Source organism: Sebastes umbrosus, chromosome 5 (genome assembly GCF_015220745.1).
Source record: "Sebastes umbrosus isolate fSebUmb1 chromosome 5, fSebUmb1.pri, whole genome shotgun sequence".
Lineage (NCBI taxonomy): Eukaryota > Metazoa > Chordata > Actinopteri > Perciformes > Sebastidae > Sebastes > Sebastes umbrosus.
In genome coordinates, this window is record NC_051273.1 from 10,249,457 (window position 1) to 10,274,337 (window position 24,881).

The following is a 24,881-nucleotide window of genomic DNA, read 5'->3' on the forward strand; positions in this document are numbered from 1 at the left end:
TATATCTAGTGAAGCCCGTCTTGCAAAACAGTGTTGGCCGCGGTCGGAGGGCGTGGGGGAGACCGTAGCTTTAGTCTCCAGGGCCGGAGTCTCGGCTGTACTCTGCTCCTCTGCCTGCCTGCCTGCCTCCACTCACACGCTGCGCTTGTTCTCGCTATTTCGCTCCACTCTTACTTGCATGCGCGCTCACTACACACTGCAGAAGAGTTAGTTTAGCTCTGAGAATATCTAGTGAATGTACAGTGGACGTTTGTGCAGAAATAAATGCTGCATCTCCTCCAGACCAACAGAGGTTTCCCGTGTCTTGTGAAGTGACGGGGCTCCGCAGCGAGAAACGTTAACGTCTCGGACCGGGTGCCGGTGTCTCCCTCCGGCCGCGGTCAGGAGGCTGAGGCAGGAAAAGCCAACACTAGGATAAGCACTGATTCATGGAGAGACCTTCGTCTGGTCAGCTAACATTACTGCCAAGCAGCTGAAATATAGAGTGATATTGTGGTTTTAGCTGACGTGTGTCGCCTCAGTTTTGAGCGATGCTCGCTCACATTCAGGTAGCGCGTGCACACGGGCGAGCGCGAGCAATAGGACGCTGACTTTTGTGACTTAGCGGCCAGAGGTGTCGCTGAATTGCTGATTCTTACAAACGGTCCCTTTAACCTTTCCACACTAATCCAAACTTCAATTTTCCAAGACAGTTCCTGCTTTTCCACAGGCCTTTTAAAAGATGAAATAAACACTTCAGATTCGCATTCATTCTCAGAAATGTGAATACAGTTAATTCATTTATTTTACCCCACAGTTTATCATGAAACATCTGGCCACAGATTGCACATCAGTGGGTGGACCTCTACATTTTATTAACCATCATTCCAGATTGTGAACATGAAGCCACTTGTCTCTGATGGTTTGCAGGTTAACCACCACACACTGTTGAGTGCATTACTGTGGGATCAATAAGTCATCAGTACATTGTCTTTAAGCATGTCCTCTTTATTTCTTGATCTGTCTGGAGCCGTCCTTCCATCCGTCCTTCACCTCGTTCACAAATGTCTCTTTGACCCTCTTGAGGCGGCCGCCCATCTCTCCCAGGTCTCCGGGCACTTTGCCGGCCTCCTCTCGGACCTGCCGGAGCGTCTGGGACCTCATGACCCGCTGCGAGGTTTCCCGGCCGGCTATCTGAGCCTTGGTGAGGACGTAAGCTGTGATCTGAGCCGCCCGGCGCATCGGACGAGACTCTGCCAGCTTCTCAACAACATGGAGGTTGTTGAGGAGGTTGAATAACATCCGAGCGAGCATGTTGTCCTGAGTGTTGCTCAGCTTAACCTCGTCACTCTGGTGTGTTTCTGCCCTGTAATGAGAGGTTTGTCATCAATGGGTTATACTCTCATGTATGTTGGTGTAAATATCAGTAACTACACATATACAAGTTGACTTACTTTGACTGAATTAGGTGACCACCACTAGGTTGCAGGAGATGACATGTAAGACTGTGAAGTGAGACTGAAGTTGGTTGGAAGTCTTCTTCTTCTGTGAGGTTTATTGGCAAACCAGCTTATAGGTGCATTACCGCCAACAACTGGACTGGAGTGTGGAGCAGTAGGTTGTGCAGAAACAAAATAAATAAAATAAAATAAAATAAAATAAAATAAATAAAATAAAATAAAATAAAGTAAAATAAATAAAATAAAATAAAATAAAGTAAAATAAATAAAATAAAATAAAGTAAAATAAATAAAATAAATAAAATAAATAAAATAAAATAAAATAAAATAAAGTAAAATAAATAAATAAAATAAAATAAAATAAAATAAATAAAATAAAATAAAATAAATAAAATAAAATAAAATAAAATAAATAAAATAAAATAAAATAAAATAAAATAAAATAAAATAAAATAAAATAAAATAAAATAAAATAAAATAAAATAAATAAATAAAATAAAATAAAGTAAAATAAATAAAATAAAATAAATAAAATAAATAAAATAAAATAAAGTAAAATAAAATAAAATAAAATAAAATAAATAAATAAATAAATAAAAAAAAAAAATAAAAAAATAATATAATGAGGAAAACTCTAGATTCGTTTAACTAAATCAGTTTCTCTTAAAAACTGAATAATTTCAAAATATATGTTATCTGCTGTATTCCCCAATAAGATAAGATAAGATAAGATGAACCTTTATTAATCCCCGGAGGGAAATTCAGGGGTCAAAGCAGCAACATCAGCAAACAGAGTGAAACACAGGAGAGGTAAAGGTATACAAAAATTATAAAAACAATAATAGATATATAAAAGACACAGAGTGAATGGGTGAACATAGTGTGTGCAGTCCGTCAATAAATAAAAGTAATATGTACAATAAATAAATGTAATATGTACATATGTGCAGTCTATAAAGTGGTATATAGGATGTATAGTGTAAAGTAAGTGTAAAGTGTGCCAGTGGTTAGAGTCCAAGATGGTTGCAGATAGTGCATGTTTAAAGTTCTTAAAGTAATAGACCTGACAATGAAAAGTCCTGATGTTTTGCCTTCCTTGGAGACTGTAAAAGGTGATTCCTCTGGATACTGTAATTCCTGCAATGTATCAGTACATGTTCGACAGTTTATGGTTGATTACAATATGTGCATTTCCCAGTTGGGTGCTTGCCTATTCTATATAATGAGTGGTTAAGACCTACTTGATGAATGGTTTAGCCTCAGCTTTACTTAACTTGTAATTCAATATTCTTAATTCTGAGTGTTTTTTTTGGCCAGGACATCTATCTGCTCATTTCCCTCCACACCAACATGAGCAAGAACCCAGATGAATTGTGCAACTGTGCCTTTCATTTCCATCCTATACATTATGAGGAATATTTCATTGATTATAACTGTTCTGATTGATGATCTACCAGATCCTACGCTTGTAAGTGCTGAAAAACTGTCAGATGCAATAACGGTGTTGTTTATTTCCCTCTCCTCTATCCACTGCAGGGCCAATAATATTGCCAAAAGTCCTGCGCGAGACTGAAGTTGATTTGAAGTCGACTCCTTTAAATTTATTTCTTTTCCACCAACCAGGACTCTACGAAGCTGAAGCTAACTTCAGCTATGTGACAACTAGTGATGTGTCGGTCACGAACGAGTAGGCTCAAAGAGCCGGCTCCTTTAAATGAACGATAAGAGCCGCAACGTTCCGATGCGAAGCGCTGCGTCGTGGTGCGCCTTTGGTGCGGTGCGATGAGGTGCGCCTTTGGTGCGATGCGGTGCAGTGCGGTGCGCTGAGGTGCGTTGTGGTGCATTGCGTTGCGGTGCACTGCACTGCGGTGCGATGCGATGCGCTCAGGTGCGGTGCGTTGCGTTGCGGTGTGGTGCGTTGCGATGCAGTGCGCTGAGGTGCGCTGAGGTGCGGTGCGGTGCGGTGCACGAATAGCAAACAAGATGAGTGACAGTCGGAAACGAAGCAGCACGTAAAATTATGGTATTCTGGAAATTATAAGGTTTAGTGTAATTATATTGAATAATTTAAGTGATATATGTGCACACATACTAATCATAGGGCAAAACATTATAAAAGGCAGAAGTGGTAAAACGGCTCTTCTTGGTGAGCTGAGCCAAATGATCTGGCTCACTAAAAAGAGCCGAAACTCCCATCACTAGTTGTGACTAGTTCCTGTCGTTCTTGCTGGTAGCACCAGTAAGTACGTCCGGGTTGTATCGTACGTACATCCTCTTTCGGTGCCAGATTTTTACCCTGATTCATCTCTCCCCAAAAAAAATTCTCGCACGGAGCCTTTGAGAGTCTTCTCCAAACTAAAACCGTGAAACTGTGAAGCTGTTACTGCAGAGCCATGCGGGTGACCGTGTTGTTCGCCGTCACCGTGCTGTCTCTGTGCCCGGCAACAGGCAGCGGAGTGGAGAAGAAGAAGCTGCAGATCGGCATCAAGAAGAGAGTAGACAACTGCTCCATCAAGTCCCGTAAAGGAGACGTGCTGAACATGCACTACACCGGCAAGCTGGAGGACGGAACCGAGTTCGACAGCAGCATCCCCCGAGACAGGCCCTTCACCTTCACCCTGGGAACCGGCCAGGTGATCAAGGGCTGGGACCAGGGCCTGCTGGGCATGTGCGAGGGCGAGAAGAGGAAGCTGGTGATCCCCGCGGAGCTCGGCTACGGAGACCGAGGAGCACCGCCGAAGATCCCCGGAGGAGCCACGCTCATCTTCGAGGTGGAGCTGCTCAGCATCGAGAGGAAGAACGAGCTTTGATGAAGAGGAGGATGGCAACACTCAAAACGTGAGTTATTTATAAATGTGTGTGTTTTTTTAGCTGCTTTGGGCCTTATTGACCCCCACATGCCTCCTCTTCTCTGTGTGCATTACTATGGAAATACAACATGGCCTAATGGGAGGTAATTTGATTAAAATTAGGAAAAATGTCAAACTATTTCATCTGTAAAATAAAATCTTCTGCACACAGGAGTTTTCTTTAAGCTCAAGATCAGATAAAAAAAAATGAAGGACTTAAAACTAGATTTCTTTATTCGATTAGTCATTTTTTATGATTCTTTCATGCTGATTGACTTAAGATAATATAAGATAAGATATTCCTGTATTAGTCCTGCAGTGGGGACATTTGCAGTGTACAGCAGCAAAGGGGATAGTGCAAAAAAACAAGATGCATCAGCTAACAGTAAAAAAAAAAAGAGCTAAACAAAGTGTAACAAAATATGAACCATTTAAATAGAAGGAAGTATAAAAATAGGAGCAGTATATACAGTATTGACAATAAACAGACTATTAACAAAATTGCACAAGGGGAAAATGATATTGCACAATGAGAATGAAATTAAATTCCACCTGAAAATATCAGGTAAAAATAATTAAATTAAAATCATTATTTCTAAGAAACTTATAAGCACATCTCTGGTAAACACAAGATTTAAAGTGTTTTTTTCAATATTATATATATATATATATTTTTTTCATATTGAAAAAAACTGAATAAAGATTCACAAACATCCCCAATAATAACATTCTCGGTAAAAAGAAACGTAACAAACGTAATATTAATATAAAATAAGCCAGTAAAATGTATGAAAGGTTTCCACATCATATAAAAATCCCTAACTTTAGCTGCTTTGGAAGCAACAGTGAGCTGCTTTGGGCCCTATTGACCACCACATGCCTCCTCTTCTCTCTGTGTTACTATGGGAATACAACATGGCCTCTGGTTTCCTGTGGGGTAATTTGATTATAATTAGGAGCATGCACCATGTAAGCTCAAGATCAGATAAATAAATGAAGGATTTAAAACTAGATTTGTACTCGGAGCACATACACCAAAACACTATTTATGTATAGTATAACAATACATGGTATATTATGGTATACTATGGTATATTATGTATATATAGACAATTTTATATATTATATAAAAACAATTTTTATATATAGACAATTTGTCTGGATTTTTTCAGTTATAGCCATTCAATATATTTACATTCACTAAAGACTAAGGCTGCCCCCTCTTAATCAGTCTCAGTCGACTAATTGGTCATTTTGGTCTTACTAAGATTTCTTTATTCAATTAGTCTTTTTTTATGCTTCTTTCATGCTGATTGACTTATTTCCAAGAAACTTAAGAGCACATCTCTGGTAAACACAAGATTAACTTTTGTGTGATTCTTTGTAGGGAAGCTCAGTTTAAATCAACTAATCAATTAGTTGACAAAATCGTATGAGTGTTAGTCGGCTCAGAGTTCCTTTAGACGTGGACAGTCTTTGTAAAAACCTCTTTGTGTAGCAGTCTTTATTGTTGTGGCGGAGTCTGCTATCGCAGGCAGTAGGCTATTCAATTGCCTTCAGTGTTTCACAAGGAACTATGCATGTATTTAATCCACAAAAATCATGTGTAGATACAAAACAAAACATGGTTATTTTGGGGATTTGTCAGTGGATACGCTCTGAATGTTGGAGGGAATAATGGAACAAGAAGGAGCAGCAACAGTGAGCTGCTTGGGCCCTATTGACCCCCACATGCCTCCCCTTCTCTGTGCATTACTGTTGAAATACAACATGGCCTCCTATATATGCACACGCAGTATATACACATACCAAAACACATATACATATAATCAATTAAAAAAAAATAATCTGTCTACAATTCAGTCATCATCCTGTTCTATCTCCCTATTCACAACCATCCTGCTCCAGCAATGATACAAATTACAAGCTACCTTGGAGTGACGGTGGTAGCACCAATCCTTATACGATCACAGGGATCTACAGTCACGCCGTTCATAAAATGTATGAAAGGTTTCCACATCATATAAAAATCCTCAACTTTAGCTGCTTTAGGAAGCAACAGTGAGCTGCTTGGGGCCCTATTGACCCCCCACCATGCCTCCTCTTATCTGTGCATTACTCTGGAAATACAACATGGCCTCTGGTTTCCTGTGGGGTAATTTGATTAAAATTAGGAGCATGCACCATGTAAGCTCAAAATCAGATAAAAAAATTAAGGATTTAAAACTAGATTTGTACTCAGAGCACATACACCAAGACACTATTTATGTATACTGTAGTATCATTTTGTATTTATACAAAACAAAACATGGTTATTTATGTGGATTTGTCAGTGGATATGTTTTGAATGGAGGGAATAATGGAACAAGAAGGAACAGCAACAGTGGACTGAAGACCTGCAGGTGACAGGAAGTAGAAAAAAGTATTTACTATTGATCCTGAGTTCTGAACTTCAATAGTTACTTATTCTGAGAAAATCATTCAGCACACATGCTTCTTCGCACCTTCGGGATTACATTTTAAATGTTGAAGTGTTGATATCCTTTAACCTTCAAGACCTCCTGACAGAAAGCATCTGCTCTGCTGAGGTATCCTTTAGTAACACACTAAATCCCGACTCCACCTGCTGCTCAAACCTGACCTCTGACCTCTCTTTGAGGGACGAAATATTTTGAGATTGAGAAACAATTGCTGTTATTTTATAACATAAATGTTATAATTTTCTTTCAGGTTCCAGGAGCTGCTGCGGCATTACGTGGAGATCACCTGACCTCTGTTGAAGACTACATGGAAACTCTTGGAGAAGAGTTGGCAACATCCGTCAGAGCCACTGTCCTCCTTTCACTGGCTTTGCTTATTGTGCTCTGATGTATTGGTCTGAAGTTATTTTATGATACAAGAAGTGATGTATGTCTTTGCTAAACTGTAGTAGAACTGACGGTGAGCAGCTAAACCCAGTATTTGGTCGCAGGTTGATAATAAAGTAATGCCCTGCCGTTTCTCATCTTTGTTTTGAAATGTCTGTGATTTATAAGCGAGTTCATTCATATTTGTTTATTCTTTTAACAAGATAATTTAGGTTGTTAATTTAGTTAGAAGTCAGGCAGGGGACAGATTAGGATAAATGTTTTAGTTCACTTTAAATATTTGAATTATGATAATAAAATGATAAACTTAAGGGAAACTTTGTAGTCTGAAGTAGTTTTATTTGACAAGAAAATGTGTTTTTTTTCCCTTGGCTTCACAAATGTTTATTTTTTGGATCTTAGCCGTAACAAAAGCCTCCTGACTGTGGAACAAAATACAAGAGATAAGTTTGATACCTCTGTATGGTGTATAGTAGATCTACAGTTGGGCAGTCTATAAAGCACTTTGTTAATGCTTAAAAGTCATCCATGAAGTTTGACTTATGCACTGAAGTATTCTAGTTATTACACCATGTAAATGTATTAACACTCAATCATTGAGGTTTCTCAATTTACAATTTTGCATGCTGTTAGGTGCAAATACTGTGTGAATAAGGCTAGTTTTTTTGGCATGTGATCTTGATCAGAGTCCGACACATGAACATTTAAAGTTTAGTCAAAAAGCAAGTAAAGAAAATAATATAAATAAAATATAAAATATAAGTATATAAATATAAGTATCCGAAAAATATTTGAAAAAAATATTAGTTAAATATCCGTAAAACCATCTGTAAAATATCCAACAGATATTAGTTAAATCTCTGAAGAAATATTAGTTAAATATCTGTAAAACCATCTGTAAAATATCTAAACAAACATTATTTTTCAATATCTGAAAAAATATTAATTAAATATCTGTAAAACCATCTGTAAAATATCAAACAAATATTTTTTTTTACAATATCTGAAAAATATTAGTTAAATGTCTGAAAAAATATTATTTAAGTATCCGTAAAACCATCTGTAAAATATCCAACCACTGTTTTCTTTTTACAATATCTGAAAAATATTAGTTAAATACAGTATCTGGGGGGAAAAAAGACTGAGGATAAAATGGGAAGTGAAACACAGTTCAATACAGTTCAGCTGCAATAGTCATGTGACTTTGGGCAGTTTATAGTTTAAATGCTAAAGAATTAGACATTTGGTGCATCAACAATACAGTCCTACATCTAAAATAACGAATATTAAGCACTTGATTAGATTCATTAAAGTTATGCAAGAGTGTATTATAGTTTTGACTGAAAAAGTGCTGTTATGATGGGTGCAGTAAAGTTTAATTCCTTAGGTCTCAAAGGTCTCAATGTTCCAGCACATAGTGTTTTTGGTTTGTTATGTGAATTTTATTACAACATGCGTTTATAGAGTGAGATCTTATTTTTTAAATTCTTTTTTTTTATTGTGTTATAAAGTGATTACAAAACAAGTGAAGACATGTGCAGGGACATATATAAAAAAGACAAAATATATTATACAGAGAAAGACATATATGACATATATCTACTCTTAAACACATATACTGTAAGCATGCACACATATCTACACACACACATACAGATGTCCTTCCTTCTATGTGTAGAACAAAAAGAAAATAAATGAGTAAAATATATATATAATACAGTATATACACATATATATTAATAATATGAGTAATAATAAAGATGATGATGATGTTATGTTATTTTTTATATTCAATATACATCAAAACAAAAATCAGTTCATATTAAGAACACACCACCAGGAGGCGCCACTTAACGTTGGTATAATAAAGATGTTCCACCCGGAGCTCTTCAAAGGAGGGACACATGACCCGGAACTTGTTCCAGTGTAACAGTTGACTAGCTGCGGCTCGGCTCTCTCTGCTGCTATGTCTTCAACAATGGCTGTTAAATTAAACGCTTTGGTTAGCGATTCTTACGTTGATATAAGTCAATACAGAGACCAACATTTTAAGGTAAGTTGGGGGAAATATCCAGCAATAAACTGAGGTTTAACGTCACGTAACAGTTTATCTTTTAAACTAGCAGTTAGCAGCCTTTAGCAACCGTTAGCAACCGTTAGCAGCCTTTAGCAACCGTTAGCAGCCGTTAGCAACCGTTAGCAGCCGTTAGCAACCGTTAGCAGCCGTTAGCAACCGTCAGCTAACAACAAGACAACGTGTGTTCACTTGACTGATGTTACTTAACTGTGAAGTTTACTGTCCATCTTTGTACCAAACTTGAGCTCTAAGCGTTATTCAGACTAGGTCAGGGGTCAGCAACCTTTACTATCAAAAGAGGCATTTTAGGCAACAACAAAAAAAACAAAAATCTGTCTGGAGCCACAAAACCTTTCTTCATTGTGATGAAGGTAACACAGTTTATAGTCTAAGTATAAAGTATATAAGTCTAATGCAGTGAGGGCCCAAGAGCAAATCTACTACAGAGTATTAGGGCCACACTGAGGGAAAAAACATTTGAGATCTACAGAATAAAGTCATAACTTTACGAGAAAAAAAGTTCAAATATTAGGAGAATAAAGTTGTAATGTTACGAGAAAGAAGTTATAACTTGACTAGAAAAAAAGTCATAATATTACGAGAAAAAAGTCATAATTTAATGAGAATAAAGTCATAACTTTACGAGAAAAAAGTTGTAATATTAGGAGAATAAATTCATAACTTTACGAGAAAAAAGTCGTAATATTACGAGAAAAAAGTCATAATTTAATGAGAATAAAGTCATAACTTTACGAGAAAAGTCGTAATATTACGAGAATAGTCATAACTTTACGAGAAAAAAAGTCGTAATATTACGAGAAAAAAGTCATAATTTAATGAGAATAAATTCATAACTTTACGAGAATAAAGTCATAACTTTACGAGAAAAAAGTTGTAAAATTGCGAGAATAAAGTCATAACTTAACGAGAAAAAAAGAAAATAACACGTAAAATTACTACTTTATAATATTATGACTCTATTCTCGAGATCTCAGATTTATTTATTTTTCCTCAATGTGGCCCTAATACTCTGTCGTACCATTGTACCTTAGACCTACAACAATGATAAATAAAAATGAAAATGTAAACAAAAAACAGTTATTCATTTCCATTTTTATAAATCCACAGGGAGCCACTGGAGAGAGGCTAAAGAAAGGCATGTGGCTCCGGAGCCGCAGGTTGCTGACCCCTGGTCTAGCCAGTAATTTGGTTTGAAGTTAACATTAGTAACGTTGGTAACGGACGGTACATTCAGTTCGCATTTAAACAAGGGAGCTTTATTGAGGTCTCAGACATTGACCGGTGTTCATTAAAAATCATTTAATACCCAGTGGACGTATAATCAGATAATCTCTGAAAGGTCTATACACTCAGAGGCCTAATGCTGGGTTTATTAGGTAACTACAGTGGTGTTTAGTTACTCATATGCTTGTTGCTTGTGTTTTTTTAGGGTAACCGCTATGATCAGGAGAATCTGCTGAAGCAGAGCCACACTTTGTATGTTGGAAATCTCTCCTTCTACTCCACTGAGGACCAGGTAGGATACACCTTCATCATTACTTATATTGGCCAAGGATGTGTGCACTGCACATACAGGGCATTTGACTCCGGTTCTTGCGCAAAAGTATCGTATAATGTTCTTTTATGATAAGAAGCTGAAAAAGTACACACAGCATTGCACACAGTGAAATTTACTTTCTGCCCCCAGTATTAGGAGCAGTGGGCAGCTTGGGGATGCGATGCCTTGCTTAACTGCACCCCAGCAGTGCCCAGGAGGTGAACTGGCATCTCTCCTGCTACCACATAACAGTCCGTACTTGATCTGTGCAGAGACTTGTACCGGTGACCCTCCGGTTCCCAAGCCAAGTCCCTATGCGCTGAGCTACCCCATGTAGCTCTGTGTTACTAAAAGTTCTTTTAAACTATTTTTTCATCTTGTTATGGCCTGTGACATTATTTATCAGGTCCCCAAAGTCTTGTGACTCTAGAAGTTAGTGAGTTGCGAATATGAGTGTGGTATACTTTTGCATCCTGTATTTAAAACCATAGACAAAGCTAATGGATTATTTTGAAATGATGATATATTTCAAACCTACAGTGTTTTGTAATTTTATGAGTGTATTTCCAGGATAGTCTCAACAGATACATCTTATCATCTCTTACACAATTCTCACTTCTGTCTTCTGATGCGCAGGTACACGACATATTTTCTAAAAGTGGAGAAGTGAAGCGCATCATCATGGGCCTGGACAAAGTCAAGAAAACAGCCTGCGGATTCTGCTTTGTAGAGTATCCTTCTTAATATGAGACCCAAATTAAAAATAGTTTTAAAATACTTGCATTCACTCATATGCACAGCAAACACACCTCCATATCAAGTCAACAGTCTGCCTGCTGGGTTACTAACCAAATCACCATGCATTATTAAGCTTTACCACCATAGCATGAAGTTTGCAAGTTTAGGTTAATAGACCTTAACCCCTGCTGTACCAGATACTACACACGTTTAGGTGCAGAAAATGCCATGCGCTTCATTAATGGCACACGGCTGGATGACCGTATCATCAGGACAGACTGGGACGCCGGCTTCAAGCAGGGACGGCAGTTCGGCCGCGGCAAATCTGGAGGACAGGTGAGGATTCTCACATGTGTTTGTTATGAGTTATTTTATGTAATTATCCCACTATGGATGCTGACAGGTTTTTATATGTAAAAATGTATGTGGAAAGCTCTGGTTACCTTACCTTTTTCAAACCATGGCCCCCAACCGGAGTGATTTTCTTTTAAAGGTACCCTCTTCGAGCTAGGCCGTCAGACGGGAGAGAGAGAGAGAGGGAGAGAGAGAGAGAGCAACGATGGTGGAGCAAGCTAGAGAGTGAACAAAGTGAGGGACCATTAGTGAGAACAAAGCAGCGAATCAGAGAAATAAAACGCAATTTTCTGATTGTTTCCCAGTGATTAAGTTCTAAAACACAAATAAACACACAACTAACTCTGCATAACTCTGCGGGAAGTTGCAGAGTTGCCGGATTTTGAACTAGAAGTGCACTCAGAGAGCGCAGACCTCCGCCAAGGCAGGTTTCATGTACGTCGCATGAGGAAGGTAATGAATGCAGCTGAGGTCTGTGTGTGTGTGGCTCAGCGCTACTCTCCGTCAAACTACAGACACGCAGCGATCATAGCAGCACTTGCACACAGCAGATGAGAGGCAGAGGAGCAAAGGGATCACTGGAGCACATGCACAAAACGCAGCCCGTTATCATCCGTGAAATACGGACAATTTGTAACTGACGGGGCTAAAAGACTTGTGTCTTGGTATCAGAAGCTGAGGGGCGTGACAAAGCAATGATATTTGACCACCTGAATGGGCAGCACACCCTGCACGCTGTTGTTGGCTGGGACGTTACACCCCCATGTGGGGCCCAAAAGCTGTTGGCAGACGGCCAGCAGCATCCCGAGTAAAGCAAAATATGCATAATAATAATAATATCCAGGCAGAGGTTCAGAGTCTCTGCAGAAGCAGACACCACCACACACTTCTAGTGGGGCAGAAGTGATAATTGAGAGGGAATTTTTTTCTATCTTTCTATACATTGTTTTTTAGGAAATTCTTGGGTATTATACCTTTTAATGCAGATATATCTCTGTCGGTGTATATGTCGGCTAATAAGTAAGACATTGCAGCACAGAAATTAACTATGTTTGAGGTCATTCAGAAACTGTCACCATGACATAGTTTGTCCACAAGAGAGCACTGACAGGTTGATTTTTCAACCGTAAAATATCTTGCTCCTTATGTATCTTGGCCACAATTTATAAAAGAAAAGCAAATATATGGGATCTATATCAAGATGGTTTGTTTATGTTATGTTTTTATGTTTCAAAATGACTATTGGATTTAATATCCCATGGGCATAAATGCATATTTCCTCACTGTCAAAGATCCACTTCAGTGGGAAACGCTGAATCCTTATTTTGGCATAAAATAAACAGATTGCATATCTCAGCAGCTTCAATCCACAAATGCTTATGTGTGCTTTTTAAAAATCCATATCTCTCGCTCAAATTAAAAGCATCCCGGACAAGTCACATTGTACCATAAAATAAAATATATAGTTTGGCAGTGTTTTCCAAAATAGAGGGAACAGATAACTTAACTACTATAGTAGTTTGAACCATTTCTGATGTTAAGGGTTAATATGTAGTCTATTACACGATCAGATTTTAAAACACTGCCGACCTCTAACGTCCTGGGTGTTTATGTCATCATGGTGTTCGGGGTCTCCTGCTTACCCGTTTTGTCTGTCCTTCATATTTATAAAAAGATTTGGAAAACAATATTAAAACACACCATATTATGGTATTTGAAAATGACATATGCTGAAATGGCATTCAAACAAAATCAATACACTATATCATGACATTTTAATACAGCAGTATGATATTTAGAAAGTGATATCCTGTCCAAAAATAAATTATGCATGATTAACCGTGGCCTTTTGAAGAGACAGCATTACTATAGCGTGGCATTTGAAAAATGAAAGTCTGTTATGCTGTTAACAAATACATAATCTTGTCCACTTTTGCTGTCGTGGTACACAATGAGCTTTCTGGGAGAGTGTAAATGAGGAAATGTAAATATTGGACTAAGATCTGGCTTATTGTGGGTGAAAATACAGACTTATCCCCTCAGTGTGTACCTTTTAGAATAAGTCCCCCCTCCATTAAACAAATGAATGGTGTGTATTTTACATGTCCTCTGGTTGTGTTTTTGCTTCTTGTGTAGGTGAGAGATGAGTACAGGCAGGACTACGACCCAGCCAGAGGCGGCTACGGTAAGCTGGCTCAGCAGCATCACTCCACAGAGGCACGTAATACGTTTTAGACACCACAGCAGTCTGCCTGGACTTCCTGCACCAGATGAACTCTCCAGCAATGCCTCTACATGCTACCACAGATTGTTTGTCCCAGCAGGTCTGCACGGACCACTGGATCTCAGAAATTAGCAGATGTTATTTATTTATTTCCTGTTCTGACTGCCTCTCTGACTTTCATAGCTGTTCTCAGTCTACATGATAGCACAGGCCAAACCTCAACATTGCTATATGATATACATATTTAGTGATGTTATCCTGCGCATTGACATACCATCAATTTCCCCGCAGGCTGGGAAAGGCTCTGATAGCATGTGGTGACTGGGTTGATGATGTATCAAATGTCAAGACAAAGTTATGTGGCGTTTCCATGTCGGGTTAAAATAATACTCTGCTGAAGTAATAGATAGGAAGCATTCTGTTATCTTACTGATTGCCGTGACTGAAAATTTGTGTCCCAAATTGGGTTTACTTTTTTAAATAAAAATTTTTTTTTTTTTTTCTAATCTGTGTGAGGTCTGGTAATCCAGCGGTCTGTGCTTGATTTTGTGAATGTCATTCAGCTCAGGCTTTTCAGGGGAGAATATTACATATACTTTAATACATATTTAGCAAATAAATAGATTAAACCTGCAATAACAGATTTGGTGGCCACTTGTGGGAAGTGGAAACAAGCTGTAAACACAACACTGTCATATAAATTGACAGTTACGTATTTACACATCCAGCAGACGTAGCTCTTATTTGGAGTTTGTGCCCACCTGACGAATTTAAGTCTAATATTCGCTCTCCTTTAAGGTCAATTTTGGTTTTCGCAAAATCCTGAGAGGAAATAGTTATGCTGGGTGAGTAGTGTGCAGCCGAGTTTTGGAGTTATTTGCTAAAAACATTTGCCTGCAGATGCTGGATCGATGCTGGTGAGGGCTGTGAGAGTGAACCAAAACGGTAAAATTGTGGACCCTGAATCCAAAACATTAAGATGAAAGACGCTAAAACTCTCAGAGCTGAGATGAACTGCAGAGTCAGGTGATAACAGTTTGCAGCTACGAGTGACTCCTTTCATATTACACATTAGTCATCTCATCCATTATTGATGTAATATTGATTCTAGCAGCTTTAAGGGTAAAGTTGGACACTAAATCAATTGGAATCTCTGAATAGCCTTGTATCCTGAAATGATCCTGAAGTCCACGTCTTCCATGGCTGCATGTAGATATACAGTATATCCTCAGTGAGGGTAGTGGTTTGATGCCCTCACTGGCGTGTTCAGGGAGTGGCCTTGGGTGGCACAGGCCACCCCTGAAATCTGATTGGCCACCCCAAGTGCCACCCCAATATCTTAAAATATGATTGGTGTACAATAGGCGTTGGTGTAATGGATACCAAACTTGTGACCTTAGTGATGCTGAGTGAATGAACCCTTAGATGATGGTTCTATGAATGTCATTTACAATCTCCACAGGTTGTCCGGTAAGAACATGAATATGATGACGATATATCAATTAGTCCAGGTCACACACACTCTCTTTGAGATACCACTCATTTATTGATTGAAGATGGTTTTTAAATCCTTTTGTGTATAGTGTGGATAGTGAGGATAGTGTGGTTACTAAATACAGAAAATGAAATAGAAAACATGAGCAGGTATTAGTAACATGAAGTAATAATAAAACAAACAGTATTGTATGTAATTAAATGTAAGCTAAACAGTTTAAAACAGGAATAAAAGGAGGAGAACACAGCCTTCTGAACTTTAAGGGAGCGTCAACAAATAGCAGACTCAGGCTCTCAGGCAGTTCAATGAGCAGAGTGCCACAGGCTATTGGTCCGTGCATGTGATCAATGCATGGGCTGGTGAGGGGATGCTTTTGGTTAAACTGCTGCACCTTCTGAACAATTGGCTATATGCCCAGTCAGAGGCGGGCCACGGCACTGAATGTAAACTGCACTGTTGTTTAGAGTTGCAGTTCCTTCTCAAACCTGAGAGGCAGAGATGCGCTAAAGTAGTATGTAGCCTGCAAAAAAAAAAGGCGCGAGGAAGAAGAAGTTTGAGCAGGTGAGCCTACAGGTGAAACAAACTGTTTTTCTACAGTCAGTCTATGGAAGCAACACGTCTCTGGAGCGTCGTCGTGAAAGATGTGAGTAGCCTACATTTGACTACACTTACTGTGCCTGTAGTTAAAAGCTGTAACGGTAATAAGCTAAACATTTACCCTGTCTTGTTTTATTTATTTTTATTGTAATTGGCACAAGGCTGTCATCATCTCATCTCATTAGCAAACACTAGTGATGGCGAGATGAAGCCTCATGAAGCTTTGAAGCTTTCCAGCAAATTGTTTCGGAAAAGGGTTCATAGCTCGAGGCTTCATGTGCTCACGAAACCACCTGGTGGTCAAAGAGTGTAAAACAGGCAGATATGATCTTAACCATGTGATGAGATTCCTTTATTAGTCCAGCACTGGGGACATTTGCAGTGTACAGCAGCAAAGGGGATAGTGCAAAAAACAAGATGCATCAGCTAACACAGTAAAAAAAAAAAAGAGCTAAACAAAGTGTAACAAAATATGAACCAAGTATAAAGATAGGAAGTATACAAATAGGAGCAGTATATACAGTATTGACAATAAACAGACTATTAACAAAATTGCAGAAGTGGAAAACGATATTGCACAGTGAGAATGAAATGAAAATCCACCTGAAAATATCAGGTTATTGTCAGTTTGTCGTTTTTTGGTGTGTAAGTGTAAGTGCTCTACTGGGAGCAGTGCTGGTTGTGGTCTACTGGGACCACAGATCTGTGATATACTGTATTTTGCGCCAGTAAGGCTGTTGGGAATGATTATAAACAATGAAAAAAAATCTATTACCATGTAATCAATTTATATATATATATATCATATATAATAAAATGTCTATTTAGTAAGTATATTATGAGTATATAAGATACATGTATAATAGACTGTAATTGTTTTGTGAGTAATGCATCTTATGTGTGTAAACCGATCCTTTGGTCAATAATTGTATTGTAGTGTAGTGTAGTGTAATATAATATAATAATTACAGGAGGGGTAATATTAGTGTTCTGTGTCACTTCTGGAAAGTGGCATTGGTTGAACCAGTGAAGATCTGAACCACTTCATGAACCAGTCAGCGGTATGGCCGGGCAGCGAGGCCATCGATACAAGCCTCGATACGCGCATCGCAGGAAACTTCCTGGATTACTCGACACACGCTCCGAAGCCTCGGCACAGCACGTAACATCACTACTATTTAGCCATCTAGCCCTCCCAGTCAGCAGTGCTGCATGTGAGCGGAGTTTTTCAGCTCGAAAGCTCATTAAAACTCATTTGAGGACAACCATGCTAGACAACAGACTAAGCCATTTAGGTTTGCTAAGTATTGAGTCAAGAAGAGCGAGGGCACTCAACATGGATGATTTTATCAAAGTGTTTGCAAGCAAACACAAGAACAGGCAAATTGCACTGTTTTAACCCTCCTGTTTTCCTCAGGTCAAGGAAGGAAGGAAGAAGGGAGGGAGGAAGGACAGAGGGAGGAAAGAAAGAGAGAAGGACAGGAAGAAGGGAGGGAGGAAGGAAGCAAGGAAGGAAGGAACTGTCAAAATAGATTGGGTCTCTTGAATGGTAATACTAGAGTAACCAACACTGTAGCACATGTAAAGTTTATAATTTGTTTGGTTAAATAATTTGTTCAAAGAGGCGTATGTATTTTAAATATGTTTGCACTTTATAGGCGGAGAGTGACTGTGTTTTTTAATGTGCATTGTTTACTTATGTTGGCTTTTGGAGTCACAGGTTATTTTGTAGCATTATTACTGTAACAAATCAGTGTTGAAACAAGATTTGTTACAAGTGATGTAAGCTTTTTTTATGCACACATAAGCTCTGGTAAGATCAGCTATCTCTGTTGATAAAATATTCTACACGGTCTGTACCTCCAACCATTTACATTGTTGCACATGTAAAGTTTTGCACAGTTTTGTCAAGTAAATATTTTGCCCAAAGAGTCTTATTTATTTTAATTTTGTTGGCACTTTATAAAGTGACTGTTTTAGAATAAGGATTTTCTTTTGTATGTAACCTACTTTGGGAATTTACAAATTATTTTGGCATTATTTAACACTTCACTTTACAATGCTAAAACAAGATTTGCTGGTATGTGAGGAGGGATGTGACTTTTGTTTATACCTGGGAGTTCAGGTTTCTCTGTTGCTGAGAATACTACAGTAACTTACTACACTGTGGCACATGTGACAAGTTTTGTCAAGTAAATGATTTGCCCAAACAGGCTTATTTATTGTAATTTTGTTGGCACTTTATACAGTGCACTTTATACAGAAAGTGCATTGTCTTTTTTTTATGTACTGTATATCATACCTTGGAAGGTCGTTTTGAGGTTAGAATAAAGTATGGTAGTTTTCAATCACATTTGTATGTTGCCTTTTCCTGAATGTTGTGACTAGTAGGTCTATTCTTGCTTGCAGTGTTAGTAAATGAAGTAGATATGGGTTGTGGAGACAAAAATGGTAAATTAATGCTATGCCGACACCTGGGTGTGTGTGTGTGTGTGCGCGTGCATACGTGAGTGTATATGTCTGTGCGCAGGCGCTCCTGCTCACACTTCATGCCACCCCTGCATAAGTCAGTGCCCCACTGGTGCCACCCCTATCAAAAATGTCTGGACACGCCCCTGGATGCCCTTAAACAGCTATATATATATATATATATATTTTTGTTTAACTAGGAAGTCACATTAAGATTAAAACCTCTTTTACAAATGAGACCTAGCCAAGACATGGTCAATAGCAGCATACAACACATAACAAGCCAACAACTTTGAATCACGGCAGCAACAACTGGTAAGACAAAATACATTACATCATATAGTACAGCATGTTGATCATGTGTTTGATTGTTTATTCCAGAAGAGGAACACCTCCTTTGTATATTTGTATGATAAGCATGTTTTTTTTAGTGGACTCATTGTGATTTGTAAGTGGGCATAGCTCAACGATATCCAGGCACCAATGCCATCAAATAAAGACCTTTCATATGAGGACTTCTGTGGGATTTGAACCCAAGACCTCTCGCATCTGAATCAAAAATCATAACCCTAGACCAACAAGACCAAGAAAGTTACTACCACCACCACAGCTCTTTCTCTAATTCGTCATTTCCTCTATGAAGCTGATGTACCGTTCAGTAGGGATACAATTTGCAAAACTTGCAACAGTTTTGCCATGAATTAAGATACAACCTATTTACCTCACAAAGCTGGTGTTTACCTCATGCTCATGTTTTATTCAGCCAAGTAATTCAAAATTATGATTATACAGTATATTGGTGATCGTCTAGCTGAGCAGTTGGTCACGGCTGTGTTCCTGTACAATCCTCATTGCACTTGTAATAAAGAAACTTCTTGGCAGTTTCTGAGCAGTCAGCTGGTCTCTATATCTCAAAGTGAGCTGAAGCAGTGAAGCGAGTAGCAGAGCAGGATACTGAGCAGTTGAAATTGGCTCTGCTTCAGACACACTTATGCATTATAATCCCCACCACTAATTCCTGCCATCAGCTACTACATTTCATTCTTATCAAGTCCTCTATACGCAGCACACATTGAAAATGAACACAAGATGGCAGAAGAGGAGGTGGATTTCCTTTTAATGATTAGGGACAGAGAGATGTGACAGTGAACCGACAGTCATACACTCCCCATGTTGGCTCAAGGTTCTCACTGTGATGAGAGAAACTGCCAGTTGGGACCTTTATTAGCAGTAGGAGCATTAAAGCTGGGGTAGGCAGTTTATTTTTGCCGTTATTGGGCAAATATTCCATAATAACCTTTCAGCATATTTTTTAATTGCTTGTCACAGTCTTCCTCTGTCCCTCCCTTCAGCCCCATTCTCACTTCGTCTGCATTCTTCATCCATCCACCAGATGCCCTCAGACTTTCCCACCTGTCCCAGTCACCTGACTCTCTCATTCACCTGTTTCCACTTTCCCTCATCAGCCCTGCAATAAATAACAGGCTGATTTCCCCTTATTCCCTGCCAGATTGTCAATGTTGCTTATACCACTGCTTTCCAGCCTTCTGAACCAGAACCCATCCTAACCATTCATTTACAAAGGAGCTAAAAAATAATGGCTAGTTGAAATAATTATCCAAACGTAATGGATAATCGGTTTAAATAGACAGATAAAACTAATGTATGGTGAAAGGTCAAGTTTCTGCCACTACATGTGGTGGTGGTGGTAGTAGTAGTAGACTGTATATAAGAAGTGGACGTAGTTTCCGTGACGTCACCCAATTAGTTTGTGGACTGCCGTTTTGAAGCTTTGAGTTGAGTCGTCGACATCTTAGTTTTTTGCAACCAGAAGTGACACAAGAGGGTGAAGCTAAGTACAACCGAATACAGAATAAGACTTTTTTAGGTGACCAAACAGGATACGATTTACTTTCATAAGCTGAAAACACACTGTGAAAGGTTTCAAGCTGTAAGACGAAAACACAGACCGCTCCCAGACCGGACAACGTCGTGGTAGTGAACTGTCAATCACAAGGTAGCCACACCCTAAAGCATACCCTGCTTTATGGTCTATTTGACTCTAAATGGGACCATACTTTACTAAATGAACATCATGCTGTATTGAAGAAAACTTGAAACTAGTGATTGATACCATAAACTCATGTTTACAATGTTTACTGAGGTAATAAATCAAGTGCGAAGAAGGGTCATTTTCTCATAGACTTCTATACAATCAGACTTCTTTTTGCAACCAGAGGAGTCGCCCCCTGCTGGCTATTGGAAAGAATGCAAGTTTAAGGCTCTTCAGCATTGGCTTCACTTTTCAGACCCGGAGGTTGCCCACTAAGTAGTAGTAGTACAAACTGACCTAAACAATTGTATATACAGTACGTATGTAGAAATCCACTTTTTATGTAGTACTACAAAACATCCTCTTTCAAAGTCAATTGAAATGGACAAATTTGGAGCATGATGAATGGGGTCAATGAAGGGGTATACTTCAGTTCACCTGACAGGGCTGTAGGGGTACGAAAAAATGTTTGGAACCACTAAAGCACTCACAGGATGCAGAGATTTGAAAGAAAGCTGAATTATAGGACTCTGTTTTTCTCCTTTTCATAGACGAGATGGACACCACCACTGCTGTTTCAGACCCTTTTTATTACACTGCAGGCGGGTCAGAAGGAGCTGTGGCCTCAACTGCTGACAGGATCGTAAAATGATTTCATTCCGTGCTCAGCACCGCACCATACCATGAACCTGTTCATGATCCATAAAAGCTCTTTGCATCCAAATGAAGTGTATTTGACACTTTGTGTGAGCCTGGGGATTTATCCTCTTCCATTTCTTCTGCAGCAGAGGAGGTGAAGCTCATCCAAGTGTGCCCCACATGATACGGCTCTTTCACATTTTCAACATTAGCTGTTATCATAGTCTGGTTCAAAAAGTCAAGATCAAATGGGGTCAAGCGAGAATTAGACAGTGCCAAGGCCAGACCCAGAATTAATGAGACGCTGATGCAAATGAGAGGGCTGTTTGGGAAAAATGGAAAGAAATGCCTCAAGCTTGAGCTCTGTCTCACTGAGGAACTCCTTATTAAGGCAGCTGTCATTGGTTGCCTACAGATGATGCAGTTAGTGGAAGGACATCATAATGTACAGCAGACAGTGATATTTTAGAGAATAGTGTCCAACTTTGTGGCAGCTTTAGGAAGCTCCTATTCTGTTTCAACGTGCCCAAGTGCAAAAAGCCAGGTCTATAAAGAAATGGTTTTCTGAGTTTGGTTTGGAAGAAGTTAACTGGCCCACACAGAGCCCTGACCTCAACCCCATTTAGAATGAACTGGAACGCTGACTGTGAGCCAGACCGTATCGCCCAACATCAGTGGCCGACCTCACTAATGCTCTTGTGGCTGAATGAGAGCAAATCCCTGAAGTCGGCTTCCAAAATCTTGTGGAAAGTCTTCACAGAAGGATGGAGGCTGTTGTAGCATCATATGCTCATAGTTTTGGAATAAGATTTTCAACTATCACGTATGGGTGTAATGTTCCCGTGTCCACAGGCCTTTTACTTCTAGGCCAGTTAGTGCTTTTTGTACTTTTGGCCATAATTTAGATTTTATATCTGATATTGCATTAAGTTTTATCTGCAGCAACTGTACATGAATCTAATCTACAACAATACTTTTGGGACTGTACAGTGGTTTGTCAGGAGAATCAGGCTGACAGACTGTTGCATCTTATTTAAGTCCCTGGATAAAACTGAATCCCAAGTATAAAAATATAGAGAGGATGTTATGCTTTGGATTTTAAAAAAAAGTTTTCATAACTATGCAAGCAATGCATTTAGTCATAACTCACATTTTTAACTGTCACCTGCTTGTATTTTAAATATTTTGTTTTACCTGGAGTGGAGACAATAAAATAATTGAGAAACATGCTTTCAACTAATACATTTTAATTCCACAATTAGAAAAGGATATTGAATGCATAACACAAACAGACCTTGAAGTGACAAATCAGTGGACTTCCCCTTAAAGGTTCTCTATACAATATCCAGAGCATTAATATAGCAACAAACAACTATTTGCTGTGTAAAGATATAGAGGAGTAATGTCTACCTGAGCAGAGAATTAAGTCACTATCTCTCTGTATGTGTGTGTGTTGTAATCCAAGCGTCTCCATGCTTTGTTGACATTGCCGGGCCAGCCGAGCGTGCCTTTTAGTGCAAGTTCGTGCATGTGGGGCGCTTCACAGACTGCCAGCTGAGCTCTCGCCATGTTGAGAGCCGTACAGAGGCAATAAAAATGCTCCCAATCTCGCATTCGGCACCTTCAAGTAAATCTCATAATTCTGATTTAATAAGACAACATTTTGACTTACATTAGTGTCATATTTTGCCTTTTAAAATATAACGATTTTGACTTCTCATAGTCAAAATCTCCCAGTTTTAACTTACCAAAGTATTTCTATTTTTGTGAAATTTTAACTATTTGAACAGATACATCTTTGTGTTTGGGAGACAGAAACATTGTATAGAAGAAAGACAAGTTTAATGTAATTTAAATAGAGAGAAAAAGTAATGCATCTAAAACAACATTAGGCCATTATATAATACAACCCGATGTCACTGATGGATAAATACTTCCATCACCATTCAACAGTGTCAGGAGAAACAATAACCTCCTCCATATTTTTATTTGCTCCAGGAGAATAACAGCCGACAGCGTTTCAAGCAGTCCAGTGACTAAACATGCAGATTTCCTGTTATTGAGCTGAAGCGTGCCCATAAAGAAGCTAAAGTAGCTTGACATTTCACCATAGGGGAAGTATTTGTGGGAAATGAGGTGCTTTATCTGGTGACACGCTTTACATTCAGCTCAAATGTGAGCATTAGTGTCGGCCTAGATTGAGACTGAGCAGTGTGCTGTGATAAGGCTGAGGAGGAATCACTGAAAAGGATTTGACAGGTGGAAGCTCGATGTCGAGGCTTAAAAGGCACCTTGTCCTTCCACACAGATGCTACTATTGTACAGTGTTTCATCATCTGTGGTTTCATTTCATCGGTTTCATCTGCCACCACGTACACCATGATGGGGTGATGCAGTGAACATGAAAACATGAGTTTCATGTCAGGGAAAATAACTGCAGGACTTCAAGTCAACACTATAAAATCAACGTCAGGGAACAGAAAAAAAGTTATGATCTATTAAATGTCTTCCCTGTTTTGGACTGGGGTTAACGGCTTTCATTTGGTTGTTGAGAAAATTTGAAACGTGACCTTTTGAATGGACAAATGTCCTGTTGCATTTCCACTTTTATTGTCTCTCTGTCTCAATTGATTTGTGTGGTAGATCGGTCCTCCATCTGTCAGCTGGTGAATGACTAACATGAAAGACGTATCCTCTGTAACAGGCAGGTGCTGTGGGGAGAAAATAGCATGGATGGGAGGGTGAGTAAGAGATGACAGAAGGAATATAAATTACATTTTGGAGGTGAAAACCTCCATTTGATTAGCAGAATATAACCTGGGGCAGTACTAAATGTATGAAGAGCAACTGAATCGCAAGCAGAGGGTTACAGGGAAATATACATTATTAGAAAGGACATTGTCAAAATTGCACAAAATGTATTTCCTTTAATCAGTCTAGGTACTCAGTCTTAAACTATACAGCCCTATCACTATCTTGGATAACTGATTTGGTTGCTGGCGTGTAAACTTCTCATAAAGAGCAGGCCGAACTGCCAATGATAGGGACAATAAAGCTTGACTGTTCTGCAGCGAAGATGCAGTATGTCAGAAATGTGTCCCGATTCTAAAATTAGTCGAGGGTGATCAATTTGGGGATAAAATCTGTACACAGCAAGCTCCATTTAGTAGTCATCAGAAGTCATTTTAAGCCTTTGAAAACAGTTGTATAATGTCTTCTGTGACTCCAAAGAGGCTTTCAAAAGTCTGAGAAAAATAACCCTACTAGTTTGACAAAATACTCTTGACTCAAAGTCGACTAGCTTTTTTTTTTTGCATCTCAGACTACAAATCTTTAACGTAAAAAACAGTTTTGCCTGGTCGCATGGAAAGGCGTGTGAATAACACGATAATGCGCCAGGCACAAGACTGTGAACAGAACGGCATTCTTACTGTATACATGTCATTTTCACGCCATGTAGTCTGTACTGACTGTAATGTAATGACATAGAATGAAAAGGGTTGGGTCCAACAAACACAGGAC

General features: G+C 38.9%; 3 protein-coding genes across 5 annotated transcripts; 2 read left to right on the forward strand and 1 right to left on the reverse strand.

Annotated features, from left to right (window-relative positions):
* Positions 1 to 746: 746 nt before the first annotated feature.
* si:ch211-162e15.3 (protein NCBP2AS2) lies at positions 747 to 1,583 on the reverse strand. The gene is made up of 2 exons (XM_037768835.1): positions 1,434 to 1,583; positions 747 to 1,345 (listed from the first exon to the last, which is right to left on the reverse strand). Exon 2 carries the CDS (start codon positions 1,291 to 1,293, stop codon positions 988 to 990), a length of 306 nt encoding a protein of 101 aa, XP_037624763.1. The 5' UTR covers positions 1,294 to 1,345; positions 1,434 to 1,583; the 3' UTR covers positions 747 to 987.
* Positions 1,584 to 3,666: 2,083 nt separating this feature from the next.
* fkbp2 (FKBP prolyl isomerase 2) lies at positions 3,667 to 7,472 on the forward strand. Its single transcript, XM_037770895.1, has 2 exons — positions 3,667 to 4,277; positions 7,019 to 7,472. Exon 1 carries the CDS (start codon positions 3,833 to 3,835, stop codon positions 4,247 to 4,249), a length of 417 nt encoding a protein of 138 aa, XP_037626823.1. The 5' UTR covers positions 3,667 to 3,832; the 3' UTR covers positions 4,250 to 4,277; positions 7,019 to 7,472.
* Positions 7,473 to 9,033: 1,561 nt separating this feature from the next.
* On the forward strand, positions 9,034 to 14,631 carry ncbp2 (nuclear cap binding protein subunit 2). Of its 3 annotated transcripts, XR_005207051.1 has the most exons (6): positions 9,034 to 9,208; positions 10,683 to 10,769; positions 11,427 to 11,521; positions 11,726 to 11,864; positions 12,022 to 12,116; positions 14,019 to 14,631. XR_005207051.1 is itself a non-coding variant. In XM_037770914.1 (5 exons), the coding sequence occupies exons 1-5, from the start codon at positions 9,122 to 9,124 to the stop codon at positions 14,115 to 14,117; spliced, it is 507 nt and encodes a 168-aa protein (XP_037626842.1). In that variant the 5' UTR covers positions 9,034 to 9,121; the 3' UTR covers positions 14,118 to 14,631. The 3 variants fall into 3 exon arrangements, 2 of the variants coding, with proteins under 2 accessions (XP_037626842.1, XP_037626843.1); XM_037770914.1 differs by lacking the exon at positions 12,022 to 12,116; XM_037770915.1 differs by lacking the exon at positions 14,019 to 14,631 and having other exon boundaries at positions 12,022 to 12,181.
* Positions 14,632 to 24,881: the final 10,250 nt, after the last annotated feature.

Bases quoted from the DNA above. Each gene is read 5' to 3' on its own strand.
- si:ch211-162e15.3 (XM_037768835.1), bottom strand. From the start codon at position 1,293: ATGCTCGCTCGGATGTTATTCAACCTCCTCAACAACCTCCATGTTGTT.
- fkbp2 (XM_037770895.1), top strand. From the start codon at position 3,833: ATGCGGGTGACCGTGTTGTTCGCCGTCACCGTGCTGTCTCTGTGCCCG.
- ncbp2 (XM_037770914.1), top strand. From the start codon at position 9,122: ATGTCTTCAACAATGGCTGTTAAATTAAACGCTTTGGTTAGCGATTCT. The intron at 9,209-10,682 runs GTAAGTTGGGGG...GTGTTTTTTTAG, and splicing joins ACAGAGACCAACATTTTAAG to GGTAACCGCTATGATCAGGA. The intron at 10,770-11,426 runs GTAGGATACACC...TCTGATGCGCAG, and splicing joins TCTACTCCACTGAGGACCAG to GTACACGACATATTTTCTAA.